This window comes from Heterodontus francisci, chromosome 43, assembly GCF_036365525.1.
Source record: "Heterodontus francisci isolate sHetFra1 chromosome 43, sHetFra1.hap1, whole genome shotgun sequence".
NCBI lineage: Eukaryota > Metazoa > Chordata > Chondrichthyes > Heterodontiformes > Heterodontidae > Heterodontus > Heterodontus francisci.
In genome coordinates this window covers 27242344-27265005 of record NC_090413.1, presented here as the reverse complement: position 1 = coordinate 27265005, position 22662 = coordinate 27242344, and the positions used below count along the sequence as shown (strand labels likewise).

At 42.8% G+C, this 22662-nt stretch overlaps 1 protein-coding gene across 1 annotated transcript in view; it reads left to right on the top strand.

The window, feature by feature from the left end:
* LOC137355764 (voltage-dependent P/Q-type calcium channel subunit alpha-1A-like) overlaps positions 1-22662 on the top strand; it is a 644715-nt gene that overhangs the window by 421995 nt on the left and 200058 nt on the right. The window contains exons 21-25 of the mRNA XM_068021264.1: positions 8284-9174; positions 12172-12632; positions 14378-14516; positions 16009-16138; positions 19643-19702. Coding sequence (XP_067877365.1) covers positions 8284-9174; positions 12172-12632; positions 14378-14516; positions 16009-16138; positions 19643-19702 — 1681 coding nt within the window. The remainder of the gene's footprint in view (positions 1-8283; positions 9175-12171; positions 12633-14377; positions 14517-16008; positions 16139-19642; positions 19703-22662) is intronic.

The following is a 22662-nucleotide window of genomic DNA, read 5'->3' as shown; positions in this document are numbered from 1 at the left end:
CACCATTCACAGCTGGATGTGGCAGGACTGCAGAGTTTAGATCTGATCCGTTGGTTATGGGATCGCTTAGCTCTGTCTATCGCACGCTGCTGACGCAGTTTGGCACGCAGATAGTCCTGTGTTGTAGCTTCACCAGGTTGACACCTCATTTTGAGGTATGCCTGGTGCTGCTCCTGGCATGCCCTCCTGCACTCTTCATTGAACCAGGGTTGGTCTCCTTGCTTGATGGTAATGGTAGAGTGGGGGATATGCCGGGCCATGAGGTTACAGATTGTGGTTGAGTACAATTCTGCTGCTGCTGAGGGCCCACAGCGACTCATGGACGCCCAGTTTTGCATTGCTAGATCTGTTTGAAATCTATCCCATTTAGCACGGTGGTAGTGCCACACAACACGATGGAGGGTATCTTCAATGGGAAGGCGGGACTTCGTCTCCACAAGGATCGTGCGGTGGTCACTCCTACTAATACTGTCATGAACAGATGCATCTGCGGCAGGCAGATTGGTGAGGACGAGGTCAAGTATGTTTTTCCCTCGTGTTGGTTCCCCCACCACCTGCCGCAGACCCAGTCTAGCAGCTATGTCTTTTAGGAATCGGCCAGCTTGGTCAGTAGTGGTGCTACCGAGCCACTCTCGGTGATGGACCCCACCCAGAGTACATTTTGTGCCCTTTCCACCCTCAGTGCTTCCTCCAAGTGGTGTTCAACATGGAGCAGTACTGACTCATCAGCTGAGGGCGGTAGGTGGTAATCAGCAGGAGGTTTCCTTGTCCATGTTTGACCTGCTGCCATGAGACTTCATGTGGTCCGGAGTCGATGTTGAGGACTCCCAGGACAACTCCCTCTCTACTGTATACCACTGTGCTGCCATCTCAGCTGGGTCTGTCCTGCCGGTGGGACAGGACATACCCGGGGATGGTGATGGCAGTGTCTGGGACACTGTCTGTAAGGTATGATTCTGTGAGTATGACTATGTCAGGCTGTTGCTTGACCAGACTGTGGGTCAAATCTCCCAACTTTGGCACAAGTCCCCAGAAGTTAGTAAGGAGTACTTTGCAGGGTTGACAGGGCTGGGTTTGCCATTATCGTTTCCGGTGCCGAGGTCGATGCCGGGTGGTCCGTTTGGTTTCATTCTTTTTTATTTAAGATGCCAGTGTTGTAGCTGTACTGGAACTAAAGGCCTGCTACCCGACCCGAACCCGACGGGACCCGACGACATGTGTCGTGTTCGGGTCGGTTCGCTCTTCCGGGGTCCAGCTTTCGGGCTCGGGTTGGGTCGGGCCAGGTCCGGATTGGACACACACAGTACTAATTGGACTTGAAAGGTTGTTTAAAAAGATGAAGATTGGAGCCACGACGTCAGTGATTGTTTGGTCACAAGTTAAACAGAAACCCATGGAGTTGTGCCCAGACAGGTTGTGTCACACTGTACCAGTATCTGTATTGCTTAAAATAAAGATAGCAATTGCCCGAAGGCCCAGAAAATATCATTATACATTAGCTAGACTCCTGCTTTACAGGTTGAAATACTTGCTGCAAGTTTATCCAGTGAGCAGCTGAGATGCAGAGACCAGGAAGGTCCTGAGTGATTATTATAAAATATACAGTATTTATATTAAAAATATAAAATGATCACTGTCAGGACTCTAGTCTACACACATACAGTACTGTACTGTAAAGCACTGTAAAGACCAATTAAAGGCCTGGGGAGGAAAAAATTCCTGGTCTAGCTCCCCAGGCTCAGCAGAGGCGGTCTTGCCACTGACTTTTCGGCCGGTGGATGGGGCCTTCCGCCCAACAAAAAATTCCGGCCATAGTCCTGTGTTGTAGCTTCACCAGGTTACACCTCATTTTTAGGTGGGCCTGGTGCTTCTCCTGGCATGCTCTTCTACACTACTCAATGATCACGATTGGTCCTCTGGCTTGATGGCAATGGTAGAGTGTGCTGTGGCCATGAGGTTACAGATTGTGTTGGAATACAATTCTGCTGCTGATGGCCCACAGCACCTCATGGATGCCCAACTTTGAGCTGCTAGATCTGTTTTGAATCTATTCCATTTGGCACAGTGGTGGTGGTATTGCCACACAACACGATGGAGAGTATCCTCAGTGTGAAGATGGGACTTTATCTCCACAAGGTGGTCACTCCTAACAATGCTTTCATGGACAGATGCATATGTAATAGGTATGTTAGTGAGGATGAAGTCAAGTAGGTTTTTCCCTCAACCACAAATTGGTTGTGAGCAGGAATTAGTAAGGTTGTTTATTGTTTTTATAAATCTTGTCACAGATTTTATGCAGAATTTAATTGATTTTTTGTTCTAATTGCCCTAAACTGTAAAGTGCTTGGTGTCGCACTGCATTTGATCTATGGTCTGTGCTAGGTTAGTGGCCTCAGTGTCCCTGGGATAGGAAAGGACAAAAGAAAAAAGAACATGAACTAAACTATATAAAATAATTGTTCAGTATATTCTTTCTGTAGAATAATAGATAGCCGGCCCAAAAGAAAGAAGAAGAATAGATAGCAGGGAAGCTGTAACCACACTTTGAGTAATGGACAGTCTCACCCTGTGTAATTCTATGAATTCCATGGAACTGACTCCCTGCTATCCATCATAGATTTTCAATGGGACGATCTCCAATATCACAAAATTCTGTCTTCACACCAAAATGCGATAAGCTGCTTTATTCATGAAACCACTTTTGCTGATTGTGCAGTACAATTGTGTGAACCACTTCTGTATTTGGACTTCTTTTGCAGTCATGGTGCATGAAATGATTCCCTTTTAATCTTTCATTTTGTTTAGTTTTTTCATTAATGTTAATCAGTTCTATTTTGTTGCTTGCATTTTAATTCTCACTGGTTGACTTTGCAGGTGGAAATGGAATAATGTCTCTGGTTAATGAATGGAGTCAGTCAAATTTCTTCAGACCACCCTCCTCTCTCCCTACCCCCGCCCTTCACACATGTGAGCACAGACTCTGAGTTGTGCTTCCTGATGTTCAAACTGGCTGCTACACTTCTGATGAGTGATGGTCTTAATAACACCATTAGATAACATGTCCTGTGCTGGAGGAATATTTTACCTCCAATATGATAATGACTGAGAGCAGGTTTTCATCCTGCAGCACACTCCCAGCCCTTGTCGGTAATGAGCACTGAGGTTAGCCGGCATTCCCAGTCTTCTGCTAATGCATTAAGTACTGCTCTAGTCTTTTCTCTTCCCTCTGAGGTGAGGCATATCATTTGTGATTGAGTAGACATCTTTACTCTGAACTTAACCATGTATTATTTGACCTGTAGGTCCATGGTGCTGAAACTGTGAACGTGTTCTATTCCAATCCATTACTTGATAACCACAATAAACTAAGTTCACAAAGAATGGATAACCGACCCATTTGATTGCAGTTATATGATCTTTTTATTGATCCATGGTTGATCCATGTGCTTAGGCAGCTCAGTTACTCTCCCACAAGTGAAACATCAATGCACAATGAAGGAAAATAGAAAAGAGGGAGGGACAGAATCAAGAACAAAATTGAATGTGCTCTTCCAGTTTCCTGCCTTGCAAAGCAGCTCATGTTGAACTCTGTACATTTAACTGATTGCATGCTGCATGGAATGCGCTGGATATCATTTGCACTCTGGTAAGTAGATATGGCACTGAGTGCGCCAACAACCTCTGCTGCATCTTTAATTTTCCCTCTTTTGCTCATCACGGTTTTGTGTTTTCTGCTTCTTTTCATGTTCAGTTTGAAGCTTAAATAAATCAAAAATAAAAATGTATTGATAAAATTCTCCCTGAAGGCAAGAAGGCTTTCTGTTTGGTTCTGCCATTATTAGAGGCTATTTCTACGATTCCAGGATAACCAGGTCTTCTACCCCCCCAACCCCTATCCTGGATATGCAGTCAATTGGAAGAATTTCCTTTCACTTCCAGAACTTGGGTTCAATTTCAGGCTAAACCAATGAGAAAAAAGCCTCTTCTCTCGGTGACTGTAAGAGACCTAAGTGAAATTAGTTTACAACATCTTTAATCTGTTTGTTACATAATATTACATAGTATCCAAAGCACAGGAACAGGCCATTCAGCCCAACATGCCCATGCTGGTATTTATTCTCCACACGATTTTCATCCCACCCCCTATTCATCTAACCCCATCAACATATTCCTTTCTCCCTCATGTATTTATCTAGCTTCTTCTCAAATTCATCTATACTATTCACCTCAACTACTCTGTGTAGTAACGAGTTCCACATTATCACCACTCTCTGGGTAAAGATGTTATTCCTGAAATCCCTATTGGATTTACTAGTGATTATTTTATATTTATGACCCCTAGTTCTGATCTTGTCCATAAGTGGAAACATCTTCTATGTTGATCCTATCAAACCCTGTCATAATTATAAACAGCTTTATTGGGTTGCCCCTTAGTCTTCTCTTTCCTAGAGAAAAGCATCCCAGCCAATTTCTGATAGGTGTAACCTCTCATTCTGGTAAATAAGAATTAATCTTTAATCTATTTTCTATGTGTACAAGGACAGAGTGGCAAACTGCTTAAAATTCAGTTCTAATTCGCATTAAACTGGGAAAAGAATATATCACACTTTAGAGATTGACGTTGAAGCACATTAATGTTGGATTGGACAGGAAACGAGGCAGAGAAAATGAGAATCCAGATGAGATGGAGAAGCAACCAAGAAGCTGGCATGCTCAATCCACATGGTGCAAACAGAGAGAGTTGACAGGGATTCAATGTGAAAGGAAAGGAGACATAAAAACCCAACAGGCTGACTAATGTCCTTTAGGGAAGGCAAACTGCCATCCATACCTGGTTCATCCTATGGGTTGAATTCAATAAGCCCACAGCCGAATTCGGCGGCGGGCGGAAAAAACAGGCCGCACGCCAAAGAGCCGTTGCGATTGCAAGCGCAACGGCTCATTTAAATAGCCGGGGGGGTTACCCCTCCCCCAATCATGTGGAGGGGGTGTGCTGTCCATCCCTGGCAATGACGTTAGCTGCCTGTGCACAGGTGCTGATGCCATTTTGTCAGCCCTACTGGGACATTTAAATATTTAAAGTGAAATTGATTTAAAATAAATAAATACATTTCTTTTGTCTCTCTCCCACGCCCCCCAATATCAATTAAATTAATTATTTTCCCTTTGCCCCCAAAAAACACTTACCTTCACAATCTGACCTTCCCCCCTCAAACTGCACAAACTTTAAACTATAGCCCTTCCCACCATCCCCTACACCCATGGCGTTCATTTGACCCCATATTCCCCCCCCCCCACCCCCACACTGAGAAACCTACCTCCTCCCCGCCATTGTTGCGCCTCGTTTCTCATTTCCGTAGACGGGGATCCGAAGGCGTGGTAACGCCAGCTGCAAGGGTGAAGATCACGGGGGGACATTAGGAGGCAATGGGAGACTCGTGAATTCAGATGATTTAATTTATTTAACTATTTAAATGGCGATCCCATCGCCGAGGGGCAGGGGAGCCACCACAAGGCCTCACCGCCACCGGCAATATCAGGCCAGGCCCTGTCGGTGTCAAGGTCCATGGCGGGCCTCATCCGGGGCCATCTTCATGCCCGCCCCACCACAGATCCCGACATCGAGGCCTCGATAGGATCCTGACATGGAGGCCTCTATAGAATCCAGCACTATATGTGGCTTCAGTTCCACACCAACATGGTTGACCGCTAACTGTCCTCTCAACTAGTATAGCCAGGGCAACTAGGCAATGGGCAATAAATGCTGGCCTAACCATGGATGCCCAGATCATGAGAATGCATAAAAATATACCTTGTGTAACCTATGCCTTATATAGGATATTGATTTAAAGTTATTTCACTAATAGGTTCCCAGGCACCCATGTATGGGATTTTGAGAGTGTCCCACGTAAGGACTCAAGCCTTATTTTATACAAACTTGATTTAGTTTGACTTACCTTTGCTTATTGTTTAACTGAAGTCAAATGGCTCAAAAATAATATTTCAAAAAGGTGTTCTCATTACAATTTCTGTATTTTAATCATGGTTAATGCCTTGATTCCAGTTATAATATGAATGTGTTAACTTGATAGAGTCAATGTCTGGTGTTCCAGTAGGAAAATTATGGGGTAGAGTTTCTGCTCCAGCACAATTTGCAATTTGCCCGAAATAAGCCAACCCAGTGCAAAAGTTCAAGGAATTAGAACTGCAAGTTGTGTCCAGGGCAAATTGAGTTTTCACTATCTTTTGCGCTAATTTAAAAATCATCGTGCAGGAAGGAGGCCCTGCCCACACAACTGGCCATGGCTCCACATCAAATTAATCAGCATGATCAGTTTCTACTAATTATGTCTGTTTGCGGCTCTTTGAGGAAGTTCTTACGATTCTTTTGCATTTTTAGGTAGAAGGCAACTAATTCACCAAGAAACCTACCAGTGTATACAAATACAGCTTGTAGATGGTTCTGAAAGTCATTTTGTTATTCAAAATCAATTTGCTCCCATATAATGAAAATGCTTATTTTTTGTGATAAGCCCTTTTTAGCTTTATTGGCCAAACTGCGCTCTTAAATATATCAAGGAATATTTTTTTAATGCAAGGGAAACAAAATAAACAATTACATTCTAGAACCCTGCCCGATTATGTTGGTTCATGGAAGATCTTACATTTATCATTAGACAAATGAGTTTGAGCAGAAGATTGAACCATATCTTTACTGCGGAAATTAGTGCAATTTTGAGCACAATTTGTGTCCCAGTTGCATTCAAACTAATAGAAATCATAGAAATTTATGGTACAGAAGGGGGCATTCAGTCCATTGTGTCTGTGCCATCTGAGAAAGAGCTATCCAACCTAATCCCACTTTCCAGCTCGCGGTCCGTTGCCCTGAAGGTATAGCATATCCAAGTACTTTTTAAATGCAATGAAGGTCTCTGTCTCTACCACACTTTCGGGCAGTGAGTTCCAGATCCCGCCATCCTCTGGCTGAAAACGTTTCTTACCAATTCCCCTCTAATCCTGCTACCAATTACTTTAAATCTGTGACCCCTGGTTATTGACCTCTCTGCTAAGGTACTCCATCTAGGTCCCTCATAATTTTATATACCTCAATTAAATTTCCTTTCAACCTCCTCTATTCCAAAGAAAACAACCGCAGCCTATCCAATCTTTTCTCATATCTAGAATTCCTGAGTCCTGACAACATCCTCGCAAATATCGTCTGTACCTTCTCAAGTGCAATCACATCCTTCTTGTAATGTGGTGACCAGAACTGTATGCAGTACTTTAGCTGTGGCCTAACCCGTATTCTATACAGTTCTAACCTGCCTGTTTTTATATTTTGTGTCTCAGCTAATAAAGAGAAGTATCCCGTATGCCTTCTTAACGGCCTATATACCTGTCCTGCTACCTTCAGGGATCAGTAGACATACACTCCAAGATCCCTCTGTTCCTCTACACTTCTCAGTATTCTACTATTAATTATGTATTCCTTGCCTTGCTCTGCCCCACATGCATTAACCTCACACTTCTCCACATTGAATTCTATTTGCCATTTTTCTGCCCACCTGACCAATCCATTGATATCTTCCTGCAGCCTACAGCTTTCCAGCCTGTCAACCATCCAACCAATTTTTGTATTATCTGTAAATGCCCCTTACATTTCAGTCTAAATCATTGATATACATCACAAAAAGCAAGGGATCTAATACTGAAATAAAAACAGAAAAAGCTGGAAATACCCAGCAGGACTCACAGCATCTGTGGAGAGAGAAACAGATTTAACGTCTCAGGTCAATGACCTTTCATTGCTTCAGAAATGTTATAATAGCCATTCAGGGCAACAGATGATTCCATTTGTAAGGAATTAAAGTTCTAAGGAAAGGTTAAGGAGGTTGGGTTTGTTGTCGTTATTAAAGAAACTTTGAGGTGACCAAATTGAAGTTTTCAAGGTGATTAATAAAGGCAAATTGCTCACTGTAGGAGCCACAAATAGAAAATGAGCAAAATGAGATTGAGTTGAAATGAATTTTTCACCTAAAGTGTCATCAGTTTATGAGGAAAATTCATTCAAGTGGACAGAACAGAGGGGCTGAGAGATGATTCGGCAATTCTCTGGAGGGAGAAGGCTTTGAAATGTAATGATAAAGCAGGTCGGCGGGGTTGATCTATTGAAAAGAAATGGGCTTAAACTTCTACAAACAGGCAGATTTTAGGAATTGTGGGGTATTGGAATCTGGATACTACACTGGCCAGTCAACCTGGTAACTTCCATTTTTTTTGCAGGAAAGAACAACAAAAGAACCAGAAACACGGTAAGACAGTGTGGGAACAGCGAATGAATGAGATGAGAAAGCAAAATCTGATGACCAGTCGGGAGGCCATTTACAATGAGTTAGACCCTGATGAGAGATGGAAAATGGCCTACTCCATGAATATCCGACGTGACATGAAAACACACCTGGATCGACCTTTGGTCGTTGACCCTCAGGAAAACAGGAACAACAACACTAACAAAACCAGGTCTTCAGAACCCTCAGCTGATCAACAAAGCAGTCAACAGAGGGCTGAAGAGTTTCTGAGAAAGCAGACTCGTTACCATGATCGACCCAATGACCCGAACAAAGACAAGACATTTGACAGGGAAATGGGGGGAATGGAACAGGGAGACAGGCTCAGGAAGTATCATAGTAACAGCAAAGAAGGAGAATCAAATCGAGATGGTGTTCCTAGAGATGTGGAATACCGTGGAAGGGACCGGGAAGGAAATCATGAGAGGAGCACAAAGGATGGTGATGGTGAAAGGAATCGAGCCAATGACTGCCACAGGCGGCATCAACACAGATCAGGTGTAAGCAAAGAAGGGAGAAGTTCCTCACCAAGGCCTGAGGGAGACAGAGAGCGCAGGCATAGGCCACACCGGCGTAATGCAGAAGGTCACGATGTCATTGGAGTAGAGGAGGGTGTCAAAAGTGAAAGAAGTGAGAGGCGTTCAAAGCACAGGGAAGGTACCAGGGGCAATAAGGAGGGGAAAGGAGGCGGAGAGGGCGAGAATTCTGATGCACCAGAGAAACGGCGGAGGACTCGTCATGCTCAATCCACTTATGACAATGATGCAAAAAAAGAGAAAGATGACAAGGATCCAACAGCAAAGGAAAGGAGACACAAACGGAAGAAGTATGTAATGTTTTAAAGTGATTTGAGAAGACTTTTAAAGTAATGTGGTTCAGTTTATGAACACTCATTGTATGAAATGCAAAATTCATTGCCCAGTGTGCTTATATTCTATAATAGTAATGACTTAAAAGGGCAGTCTGGTTTTGCCAAGATAGCAATCATTGATGCATTCTAAAATAAAACATTCAAGTGTCACAGCTCAGGAGTTATGTCAGTCTAGTTCAATTAGCAATACTCAAGTCTGAGTCAGAAGGTTGTGGTTTAGGCCACAGTCCAGGATTTGAATATATAACGTAGGTTGGCACTCCATTGCAGTCCTAAATAAATGTTACATTGTTGGAAGTGCCTACCTTTGAATGAGACATTCAGCTACTCTGGCTATTCCTATGATTCAGGTGAATGCTGTGGATCCCTTGACATTATTTGAAGAGCAGTAAGAATTATTCCCATGTCCTTGCCAACATTCCTTCCTCAATTTACATAACAAAAAACAAATTAAATGGTTATTCCTCTCGTTACTATTTGTGAATGCTTGCTGTGTACAAAATTGCTGTGTGTTTACCTACAGAATAGCAGTCACTACATTTCAAAGTAATTCATTATGTGTATGAATCTGTGAGACATGATAAGAACATAAGAACGTAAGAACTAGGAGCAGGAGTAGGCAATTCAGCCCCTCGAGCCTGCTCCGCCATTCAATACAATCATGGCTGATCTCATCTCAGCCTCAGCTCCACTTTCCTGCCCGTTCTCCATAACCCTTCAACCCATTACTAATTAAAAATCTGTCTATCTCTTCCTTAAATTTACTCAATGTCCCGGCATCCACCGCACTCTGGGGTAGTGAATTCCACAGTCTCACGACCCTTTGAGAGAAGTAATTTCTTCTCATCTCTGTTTTAAATCTGCTACCCCTCATCCTAAAACTATGACCTCTCGTTCTAGATTGCCCCACAAGAGGAAAGATCCTCTCTACGTCTACTTTGTCAATTCCCTTAATCATCTTATATACCTCAATTAGATCTCCTCTCATTCTTCTAAACTCCAGAGAGTAAAGGCATAAACTGCTCAATCTCTCTTCATAAGACAAACCCCTCATCTCTGAAATCAGTCTAGGGAACCTCCTCTGAATTGCCTCCAATACAACTACACCCCTCCTCAAGTAAGGGGACCAAAACTGTACGCAATACTCCAGGTGCAGTCTCACTAATGCCTTGTACAGTTGCAGCAACACTTCCCTACTTTTATACTCTATTTCTTTAGCAATAAATGCCAAAATTCCGTTTTCCTTCCTTATTACCTGCTGTACCTGCATACTAGTTTTCTGCGATTCATGCACGAGGACACCCAGATCCCTCTGCACTGAAGCTGCTCTATAGCTGTCAGTTTCTTAATTTATCTTTGTGCTAATGGGAAAATTTGTGAGAGAGCCCAAAATAACTAATGCACAGGAATCTCAGAGTGAAGACATAACCAGCTAGTCTGGTACTGATCTCAACCAGAACAATTGACCATTGACATGTGGGGTGGAGAGCCAGGGTTTCTGCTACTGATCAATATCCACTGAACAATTGCTGAAAAATGTGCATGTGTATTTAGGCAAGGTCATAATTGTGCTCGGCTATGATTCCCAGCAATATGCCTTCATGGAGAGGCAGGTTATTAGAAAAAAAGTACCTCACACTTCGCCCAGCTCTCAGCTGCTTTCTCAGGATCAAGAACATTTTGATATCATACATCTTCTCATGATGAGGACTTTTGCATGCTTTACAAGTGGTCCGTGATAAATTTTCCCATTTCCTTCCACTGCAGAGGAAGTCCTCAGTCACTACTCAGGATTTCCTTCATAGTGGTACAACTGAGATCAAGAGCTCAACTGTGATTGTTCAGGGACAAAGATCTTTCTTCTCACTGCTACTCGACACAACCTGTTGGACTCCATTTTTTTGTACCCACTGTGCAGACCTCTTGTATAACCAGCGGGTTTGCTTCATCCCTGATGGTCCTTATAAGTAAAGGTCACTTTTAGGTCCTAGTAAGCACAATGAGAAGACTATTGATAGTCAAAAACATTGGTATTCAGTGCCAAGCCTTGCGCTCAGGACCAGAGTGCTTCAGAACAAGCACAGAGCCCAGTGCTCCAGATCCAACGGAGAGCCCAGAGCTCAAGAAACAGCACAGAGCCCAGAGATATGGAACGTGCATACAGCCCAGCAATCTGGAACTAGCAGAGAGCTCAGCGCTCCAGAACTGGCACAGAGCCCAGTGCTCTGGAACCAGCACAGATACTTGAAGGAAATAAACTTGCAGTGCTACAGGGATGGAGTGGGAGAATGGGACTGATTGCTCTACGGAGAAGCGGCATAGACTCGATGGGCCGAATGGCCTTCTTCTGTGCCGTGATGACTGTATAACTGTATTCCTTATACAAAGGTCTATGATTTAATTAAACAGAGTGCACAGAGAAAGCCCTATCTTCCAACCTACCTTGTGGGAAAATGTTGGCATAATTCCTTATCCTGCCATTCCGCAGTGTTACTCATTGCAGTTCCAAAGCCCTTGACTACAGTGTTGCCGTCACTAAATTTGGTCCAAACTAACAAAAAATGAAAGACTTGCATTTTTATAGCATCTTTCACGACTTCAAGATGTCCCAAAGCACTTAATGTAATGAAGTAATTTTGAAGTGCAGCCACTGTTGTAGGAAATGCAGCAGCCAAATTGTGCACAGCAAGCTTTCAAAAACAACTATGAAATAAATGACAAGATCACCTGTTTCTTATATTGGTTGCAGAATAAGTATTGGCCAGGACATGCATGGATTTATTCTTGTAAAAGTGACTTAAGTACATCTTGGTGCATTTGTTTTAGTGATGTTGGCAACCTCTGTTCTGTCTGGTGCCACACATTTTGTGTTGAGTTGAACTTTTTCGTTGTTGTAGCTTGTGCATTTCTGTTCTACTTTCTCTGACCTACGAATCTATTTTGTTATTGAAGAGAAAGCCAAGGAAGTGCTCCTCCTGCTCCAGGTGGTCCAGCCCTTTCTACCACTCGACCAGTGCAACAGGATATGAACAGGCAGAATGGACAACACACAGAAGACATAGACAATCTCAGAAACAGCAAGCTGGCAACCCAACCTCCCAATCCCAGGAATGCCAATAACCCCAGGGATGTCACTAATCCAGCCAACTCTTCCAATCCCAATTCCAAAATTGGAAACCATACTAACCCTCATAATCCCAGCAACCCATCCAATCCCAACAATACAGCCAATCGTAAAGCCCCAACTACTACCCCTGGAAACCCTACCAACCCTGGGAACCCCAAGAATCCAGAGAATAGCCTCATCCTCACCAATCCAACGAATCCAACCAATCCCAACAATCCAGCAAAAAATGCTAAGAAGCCTGATCACACTACTATTAATATCCCATTTGCAGATCCTACCCTGCAAGGTAAGACTGTTGGCTGCAAGATCATTTATAGAAATATTAAGCCTCATGTAAGGGATTGGTACTAGTCATGGGAAACATTTCCTTGGTACACTACGTGTAACAAAAAAGGAATCTTCTTTATGAAATTATTAAATTTAGCACTAAAAGGCAATTCATCCCCCATTTCCCATCCTCATGTTATCTGAATAACATGATACATAACAGCTAAAATGTATAGAATAATCACATTGGATCCAAACTCAGTTTTATAGATCCTTGAGCTGTTTGGTAATTGGAAACATCCAAAACCAGGGTTAGGTTTAGATCCAACCCAGACTGGTGGGATGGAAGTTGGTTTTAAGCATCTGGCGTGATGTTAACCATCTTGTCCATCACACATCAATTTAGCAGCCAGTTTTGGATCAGCAGTAGCAGGTCTTTGTGAGCAAATTTGGCTTAGATGTGACGGTGCATGGAATAGGAGACCCGGTTGAACAGGTAGAGCTAAAAGCCAATGAGAAATGTTTTCCAGGTATTCTGTCTGACTAAACATCGGTAGGTGGAACATTGAAGGAAATATTCATGAACTGGAAATGTGTTTTTTTTTCTCAAAGGCATTTTTTTTAAATGGAGCTTTTAAACTTAGTTTTATAAACATACAAATCCAATGATGGATGATAATGTTTACTCACTATGAATTAGAAAGCATCTAGGTCCAGTTAATGTGGGAATGAAGCTTGAGTATTCCATATTGTTTTGTGACCTCCATATTAAATTAAATACATTAACTGTTGCCCATTGTTATAAACACATCAGCAAATCTATCTTTTTTGGCTCAGCTGATTAGTTTAATTACTAAAGGTTCTGTCCAGTGCGGGACTTTGTCATACAAATCAATAAAGTCTCAAATTTTGGCTCCTTCTTGACTGAGTTAGCTGTCCAATGCTGAGTTGATAGCAAGGGCCCTAACATTGTTAAAAAAAAATTCAGCCAGGGTTGCTGCTGGAAAGTGTGTGGATGGATTGGATATGGCTGTCACCTGGTTCTCTCTTACTTTGTAAAATAGCCTACCAACTCTTATTGTCTAGGTTCACACATAATTCCCTTGAGTTTAGACGGCTGAGGAGTGATCTAATTGAGGTGTTTAAAATGATAAATGGATTCAACAAAGTAGATGCAGAGAACTATTTCCTCTGGTGGGGAATCTCGAATAAAGGGAGCACAATTTTAAAATGAGAGCCAGGCCATTCAGGAGTGATTCAGGAAGCACTTTTTCACATTTCAGGTAGTGTAAATATGGAATTCTCTCCCCCAAAAGGCTGTGGATGGTGAACAGGCCAATTGAAATTTGCAAGTCTGAGATCAAAAGATTTTTATTGGGTAAGGGGATTATTGAATATGGAGTGAAAGTAGGTAAAGTGGAATTGGGGTACTCACTGGGCCGAATGACCTATCTTGCTCCAATGTTCCTAACAACATCCCTTTGTGGTGAGATTGCAGACAGCTATGGCACCTTAACCATCCTTTCTGAAAGGGAAGGTTTTCTGCCTATTTGTTTTCAATTAATTATTTCCATTGCTTTGTTCAAAATTAATACTTGTGAAAGAAGTAGATGCAATAACTTATGGGGAGGAAAGAAAACGTAAACCATCGAAATTAGACAGATTTGCTTGTGTGACAACTTCAAAAGATATCATTTCAATGTAATGAAATGGCAAACATGGACAAGCGTGTAAAAAGAAAACCATGGATCTCTTTTCTTTCAGTAAACAAAAATGCAAACACAGACGCTTTGCCAAAAAAGGAAGAAGAAAAGAAAGAAGAGGAAGAGAAGAACGATGATACAGATGGGCCGAAACCGATGCCACCCTATAGCTCCATGTTCATATTGAGCACTACCAATCCGTAGGTCACTTTCAAATATTTTTCAGAATTTGGATTGTTTAAGGTCTCATCTTTGTTTGACTAGACTTGTCAAGTTGTACTTCCCAGCTTTTTTTTCAGAAAGGAAGGAAGGATGGAAAAGGAGTTGCAATTTTTTTTATATACATTGAGAAACCAAGATAGACAGTCGGGCTTTGAAATTCCCTGCATCTGATTAGATAGGCCCGAACAGAACATAATATGGGGCCTCAGACCTCATTATCATAGAACCAGCAAGCTGCATGCAGCAGGAGGCATCCCCAAGCCGCTTGCTGCCGAAGTGGAGTCGGAAATCGGGGTACTGCAGTTCCGGCAGTGACCCTCAGGTAAGTTGGTCAAGAGGACAAAGCTCACAAGATAAATATGGGTGAGGCAGAACATTTAGAATATCCCAGCTCATCTATCTATAAAATGCCTATGGTCCCCCAAGCACAGATTCTAACTCTTTCTTAAATAATTTTAGAATTTTTTCCAGCACTATCTACATGGAAGTCCATTCTATGAGTTAATGATTAATAACAGCTCTAATTTTGAACCTGCATCTTCTTGCCTTACTGCTGTGACTTAAGTTGAACATATTTACCTTTTCTATACCATTTACTTGGGCATCATCTCAGTTGTCTGTTCTCAAAACTGTAGAGTCCAAGGGCTAGTTTTTCCGCTCCCTGCCCTTACAGGATGGGTGCGTGACCTAGACTTGTCAACCAATCCTATTCTGACCCCAGCCCTGTTTCCTGGGTGGCAGGCGATCAGCAGGATTCTCACTAGAAAGCAGGAGACGCCAAGCAAAATCCAGGCATTATCACAGTGGGACCATTGCTGTGACGCCTGAATAATGGGAGCTGCATTGTCGGGACAGAAAAGCCCCAAAGTCTTTGATATAGTTCCCTCTCAGTTTCAACAGATAAGTACGGGCTGGTGAAATGAAGTGAGAGGAGACCACTAAAGAGCCCTGTCTCTCCACCTGGTGATCCTCGGAAGCGGCAGAAACAGTGATGGATGAAAAGGAAATGAACTGGGAACTGTGCAACTCCAATCCCTGCTAGCATTTGCATACAGCAGGCATGAGTAAGGCAGGGAGCAAGGTTAGTATAAGGGATAAAAACAAGAAATGCTGGAACCACTCAGCAGGTCTGGCAGCATCTGTAAAAAGAGAAGCAGAGTTAACGTTTCGGGTCAGTGACCCTTAGTATAAGGGAAATTCAGGTCAGAGCTGTGTGGCTGCAGTAGGCCTCACTGTCTCTTTTGGCCCCTTTTCTGTTATTCTGGCCTCTGCCCGCCTCTGAGCCTGGCTCCAGCAGGGACTGAAAATCCAGGTTGATATGTCTGCCAACTGAAAAATTATTATTCCCATTAATACATTGATCCTTTTTTTAAACAAGTTTGTATTGCTCTACTGGTTAATTTGTTTTACAAAGCTGCAGCAACAACCCATGATTGCAATAAACCTAGTTATTTAAAACTTTTTTGACAGACTGCGCAGAGCCTGCCATTACATTGTAAATCTACGCTACTTCGAAATGTGTATCCTTATGGTCATTGCAATGAGCAGTATTGCACTGGCTGCAGAAGATCCCGTCCAACCAAATGCCACAAGAAACAATGTAAGCTATTACCATTTAATTTTTAGTAAAATATTGTTCACTGTGTTTCCAAAGGGTCACTGGTACATTGAAGATGAAGCAGAGAAAAATGAGAATAATCCTGAGTGTAAAGGGGGGGAAATAAGATTAAGAGTAGAGAAGCTAAACATCCATGGTAAACGACAAGGTAGAGCAGAATCAATAGACCAAAAGGCCTACTTATGTTTATATGACCGCAAAATTCAGTTGTGTAGTGGCCATATTGGTGCTATGGGTGCCTTTAAGTAGCTGTATCCAACCACTTTCGCCAGATCACCTCTCAGCTTTGTAAAATTTACCTGCTGTCAATTTAGGACTTTTACTCCTGTTCTATCTTCGTCCTTTTCCGTAATAATGCTAACTCTAGCTGTATTATGTTCACAGTCTTCAAAATGGTCGCCCACTGCTACTTCATCCACTTGCCCAGCTTCATTTCCAAAGACTAAAATCTAGAATTGCACCCCATCTCGTTGGGCTTGTTACATGCCGGCTAAAAACGTTCTCTTGAATGCAGTTCAAGAATTTTGTGCCCTCTGTGCCCTTCACATTGTTTGTATCCCAGATGATATTAGGGTAATGAAATCCTCAACTATTATTACCCTATTGTTTTTGCACTCAGAAATTTGCCTACATATTTGTTCTCCAACTCCCTCTCACTATCTGTGGGTCTATAGTACACTCCTAGTAGTGTGACTGCCCATTTTTTATTTCTGAGCCCAACCCATATGGCCTCATTTGATGATTCTTTTAGCATATCATCCCTCCTCACAGCTGTAATTGATTCTTTAACCAATAATGCTACACCCCCTCCTTTTTTATCCCTCTCTCTATCCTGCCTGAAAACTCTATATCCAGGGATGTTGAGCTGCCATTTTTACCCCTCTTTAAGCCAAGTTTCTGTTGTAGCAATGATACCATGCTTCCATGTGGTGAAGGCCTTGGTTTTCAATTCAAGGGTTCTGCTCAGACCACTGGTTCCCAGTTATGGGTGATGCAGTTTCCATCCCCCTTGGCCTGCAGCATGACAGGGAGAAGGAGCAGAGGTGACACAGAGGAGAACAAGCTGCCCAAAGAGGCAGGAGGAGGGGAAGAAGGGCTCTTAGCAGGGGGCCATATCCACCCAGGGTCTTCAGAGAGAAATTCTCCTATCTCAAACTCAGCAAGGAGCAGTCAGACGTCTCTGTTTCACTGAGGAGGTGATCACTGAAATTAGACACCTGCTCCAGGCAGACTGCAACCTCAGAGTGGGGTGAAGCATTGCCAGTGGTTGTAAAGTTAATCAGGCCATGAATGTTCTCAGGTCAGGATCCTTCCAGCTGGGACCTGGCGACATCCTGAACATCTCGCCGTTTGTCATCCACTGCTGTATAAAGGTCACTGACACTCTTTATGAAAAAAGAGGGGAATACATTGCATCAGGCGGAGTGAGCATGCAGTTTCGCAAGGAAAGCAGACTTCCTAATGGTGCAGGGTTCCATTGACTGCACACCTGTAGCTTTGCATGTGCTACGTGTAAATTCAGAGATGTACTGCAACTGCAATTGATTTCATTCCCACAATGTCAGCACATCATGCAGATCAGTGCCCGATATTCTGGCAACAGTCCACTCTGCCATTATATGGTACATGAGTACATGATTAGCTCCTAAGAGATCTGCGTCAGTTCTGATAAATCACTCGTGTTTTATTTATACTTTGTTAAGTGCTTAAAATTACCATAATTTGCAGGTATAACAGATGCATGGGAGTTTTTTCAAATAAAATCTTTTCAGGAAGCTGATGGAAACAGTGATGTTCAAGTTACAATTTAACATTTAGACTAACCAAAAGTTGCATCCAACCATAAGGGTGGCTACTGGGTAACAAGGGCTATCTACTGACCATCTGGCTCATGATTCCTGTGCACAACCTTCCCAATGTGGGCAGCATGCATATAACAAGGACCATGTTGCCACACAAAAGGTCATCGAGCAGACCATTGGAGTGAGTAAACAACGTTTCTGCTGCCTCAACCATGCTGGATGAGCCCTGCCATACTCCTCAGAGCATATGTCACAATTCATCATGGTCTGCTGCATCCTGTACAAGCTCACCCACAAGAGGGCACAGCCCGTGCTACCAGGTATACAGTAAAAAGCTAAGGAGGAGGAGGAAGGGAGGAGGCAGACAGCACATCCCCTTTTCGACTAGGGTGTCCATGATCGACTCATCTGACTGTGCTACCAGTGAACGCAACTCCAATTACCCATTTAACAACAACCCCACGCCTTACTTTTTCTCTGTTACTGTCAGAGCATCCTCCTGTCCAGAATGCTGAAATATAAGCCACCATAAAACAAACATTGCAAACCAACTTTATCAATTAAACCATTTAATTTTCCGCACAAAAGTCAACTATCCCTGTGCATTCCCATGGTGCCTGTCCTCCGTGTGCCTTTATCTGGCTTAGTGATCCTCCCAGAGATTACAGCATGGCTGAAGGAAGACTGCTAACTTTCAGTGGGGAAGACTGCAAGTGGCCTTGAATGATACCATGGAGCAGCTCCAGGCTTAGAGGGCCTGACTTTGAACCGCACCATCTCGGCATGGGTGGCAGCAGTCTGTGCTGCCTGGCTGACAGGCAACAGCAACTAGCAGAGTGGCAGTGGTGGGAGGATGAATGCTGTCATCCTGAGAGAGAGGAAACGGGTTTGTGCTCCATGGAGCCACTGCCACTCATACAGTACAGTGCCTTAGCAATCCTAGCAATGTGTGGGAGGACAGATTGCTGGAGTGCTGTGAGTCCCTGAAAGCCCCTTTGCACACTGTGACCTCCATTTAACAGCTCTTGCCCCAACCATCAGTTGAGGTTCTTAACAATTTTATTACATCTTACTGACCTATTTCAGTTCAGTATTTTATTGTTTCCACAGACAGTTTAGCTGACATCAAGTACTTGGCAGATGAATGAACTTTCCTTCTATAACTTCATGCTGCAACTCTTCAGTAGATCAGAACACTGTGTCACCAGTTACCTTGTTATCCTCATTATTTTTAGGTTTACGTAATTGAAAACCCTTCATGAGGGGTTTGAGCTCATAAGGGTTAATTCCACAATTGTGTGCTTCCGCTAGGGCAGCTGCACTCAAATGCAGCATGCATTGGACACAGAATCACAATCCTGTCACCCCAGTTCTCCAAACTGTGCTCCTGCAAGTACAGCTCCCTATTGGGAAGAGTTGAGATAGCACCACAGTTGAAAAGATTAATCAAGCAAATCAAGAAGTAGTGGTTAGGTGATTCCAAGCTTGGGTTTCTAAAGTCTTTAGTTTGGAAAAGAAAAGAAAAGCTGAAAGAGGCAACATGTTTCATAGTTTTGAGATCATGGAAAAGAATGAGCCAGAGTAGGAAATACAATTATTTAATGATAACTACTGTTAATTATCATCAGTGACTAGACTGTGAAACTTTGATTTCACTCATTATTTTCATTCCTTCTTTCCACAGGTTTTAAGATATTTTGACTATGTATTTACAGGAGTCTTTACCTTTGAAATGGTTATTAAGGTAAGTTATGAAAGCACTACCCAGTGAGTAGCTGAATCATATAGAGCAGGATTGCTCCAGGTTCTTTGCTGAATTAACTGATCTCAGCTAGCCTGATAGTACCGATGCAACATTTGACCTGAGTTATAGAGGGAAAAATCTGACAGGGATGTACTACTTAATTCCTTGTGACCTGATAAAGGTCTTTAAGATTGTGAAAGCACTGTATAGAGTAGACATAGCAAAAATATTTTTACTTGTGGGGAGTCCAAAACTAGAGGTCATAAATATAAGATAGTCACCAATAAATCCAATAAGGAATTCAGGAGCAACTTCTTTACCCACAGAGTGGTCAGCTTGTGGTACTCACTGCCACATAGACTAGTTGAGGTCGATAACATAGATGCAATTAAGTGGAATCTAAGTAAGCACATGAGGGAGAAAGAAATAGAAGGATCTGTTGATAGGGCGAGGTGACCCGATGAGAGATACCCTGTTTCTATGCCATAAATTCTATGTAACTCTTTAGAGACTGATTCTGCAAAGTGTGCTACTGTCGGGGAAGGATAGGATTAGGATTAGTTCTGATGTGACTACTTATCTCTGATCAAATAGCCAGCACTCAATTTTCAGGCTCAGATGTAAAGAATGGTCACTTGGCTAGTACTAGAGTACAGCCCTCACGTGGGAATGAACCATCAGTGAGGAGTTGGTTTCTCCAGGAGAGATAGGGAAGAAGATTTAGGGGGAAAAATACAGAGGCTTTGAACAGCTGAGCTGCTCCTCTGCTGCACTTTATCGTGTAATAATGAGGTTGATCTAAATTTTGACTGTCAGATTCTGCTGATGGCTTTCAGAAATTTAGTTTATTTTCTGTGATAGTGGTTCAGAACCACAGTAATGAGGAGCTAGGTGTGCGGGTAGATAACAAGCAGTACTGGGAGTGATTGGCAGACAAGGAAGCAGAGGTCTATCAAGACATGACGGAAAGTGGGCCCAAGGCACGGCAGGCAACAAGTGGTGGGCAAATGTCTCCAAAGAGTGAAGGCCCAGAAAGAAGGGTTGGAGGTGAGGACAGTGAGTGAAGAAAAAAAGAATTACTTGCATTTATAATGCCTTTTGCAACTTCAGGATGTCACAAGCACTTTGCAACCAGTGAAGCACTATTGAGCTGTAGTCACTTTTGGAATCTGGGAAACACAGCAGCTAATTTGTGCACAGTAAACTCCCACAAACAGCAATGAAATAAATAACCAGATAATCAGTTTTAAGTTTCAAGAAGGCAGCTCACCACCACCTTCTCAAGGGCAATTAGGAATGGGCAATAAATGCTGGCCTGGCCAGCGACACCCACATCCCATGAATGAATAAAAAAAAGTGTTGGTTCAGGGATAAATGTTGCTCAGGGCACCAGGAGAACTTGCCTGCTCTTAGAGTGTCACGGGATCTTTTACATCCCCCTGAGAGGGCAAATGGGACCTCAGTTTAGCACCTCATCCAAAAGATGTCACCTCTGACAGTGCAGCACTCCCTAAGTACTGCATGAAATTTCCCACATGGATTATGTTCTCAAGGTTTGAACTGCCGACATTCTGGCTCAGAGGCAAAAGTACAACCACTGAACCAAGACGGACATCTTAAATACGATCGAGAAATAAGAGCTAGGAATGTGTGTAACAAGTTAGGTCTGAAACAGTGGTAATGACAGTGAATTGCGGGGGGCGGGTGCAGGTGCGGTTGCAGGAAGGTAAGAAGGGAAGAGGAAGGAGAATTTCTCTGAGCACTATTCGTAACATATATAAAGAATAGGTTCATGATTTTGTTCTACATAATGCTCAAAGAAAATCTTCTCCAGAGTCAAAAACATTAATATATATATACACCCATAAAGAGCTGAATTTTTTCCCAACTTCCCAAAGATTCATTCTTTTTATAATTAATCAGAATGGGGGATTGATATTCCCCCTACAATCTGATTGGTTGTCTTTCATAGTGCAAGTAGTGAACAAGATCAAAATTTTGAGATATGAGCCTACATTGACACGAGCATACGATTTAGGAGCAGGAGTAGGCCACTCGGCCCATCGAGCCTGCTCCGCCATTCAACAAGATCATGATGTGATCTGAATGTAACCTCGACTCCACATTCCCGCCTACCCCCGATAACCTTTCACCCCCTTACTTAACAAGAATCTATCTACCTCTGCCTTAAAAATATTCAAAGACTCTGCTTCCAATCGGGAAGGGTGTGTGTGATGCTCTGGTCACAAAACAAATTATTTTAACTGTATATTAGTAAACCAGTTAGGTTTTAATTTTAAAAAAACATAGCCTACACTCTACCAGACGTAATGTTAATTTCACAACTTGCTATAGTGGAATTTGAGCTTATGATGTCTGGGTTGTTAGCTAGTACTATAACCACTAGGCTACCCATCTGTATTTAAAATTATGAAGACGTGGAGTAGGATAGCTAGAAACAGGCTGCTTCTAGTGGTTGAGGGGTCTAGAAAAGAGGACATAGATATAAGATGAAATGTAAGAGACATCTTTTTTACACAGAAGGTCATAAGGCTGTGGGATGTACTGGCAGAGTTAGTGATTGATCAAAAACCTTCTTAGTGTTTAAGATTAGGTATTTGAAGGAAAGGGGGAAAAGGGATATGAGAATACAGGTAGGACATAGGGCGGCACAGTGGCGCAGTGGTTAGCACCGCAGCCTCACAGCTCCAGCGACCCGGGTTTGGTTCTGGGCACTGCCTGTGCGGAGTTTGCAAGTTCTCCCTGTGACCACGTGGGTTTCCGCCGGGTGCTCTGGTTTCCTCCCACAGCCAAAGACTTGCAGGTTGATAGGTAAATTGGCCATTATAAATTGCCCTTAATGTAAGTAGGTGGTAGGAGAATTGAGGGAAGGTGGGGATGTGGTAGGAAATGTAGGATTAGTATAAATGGGTGATTGACGGTTGGCACAGACTCGGTGG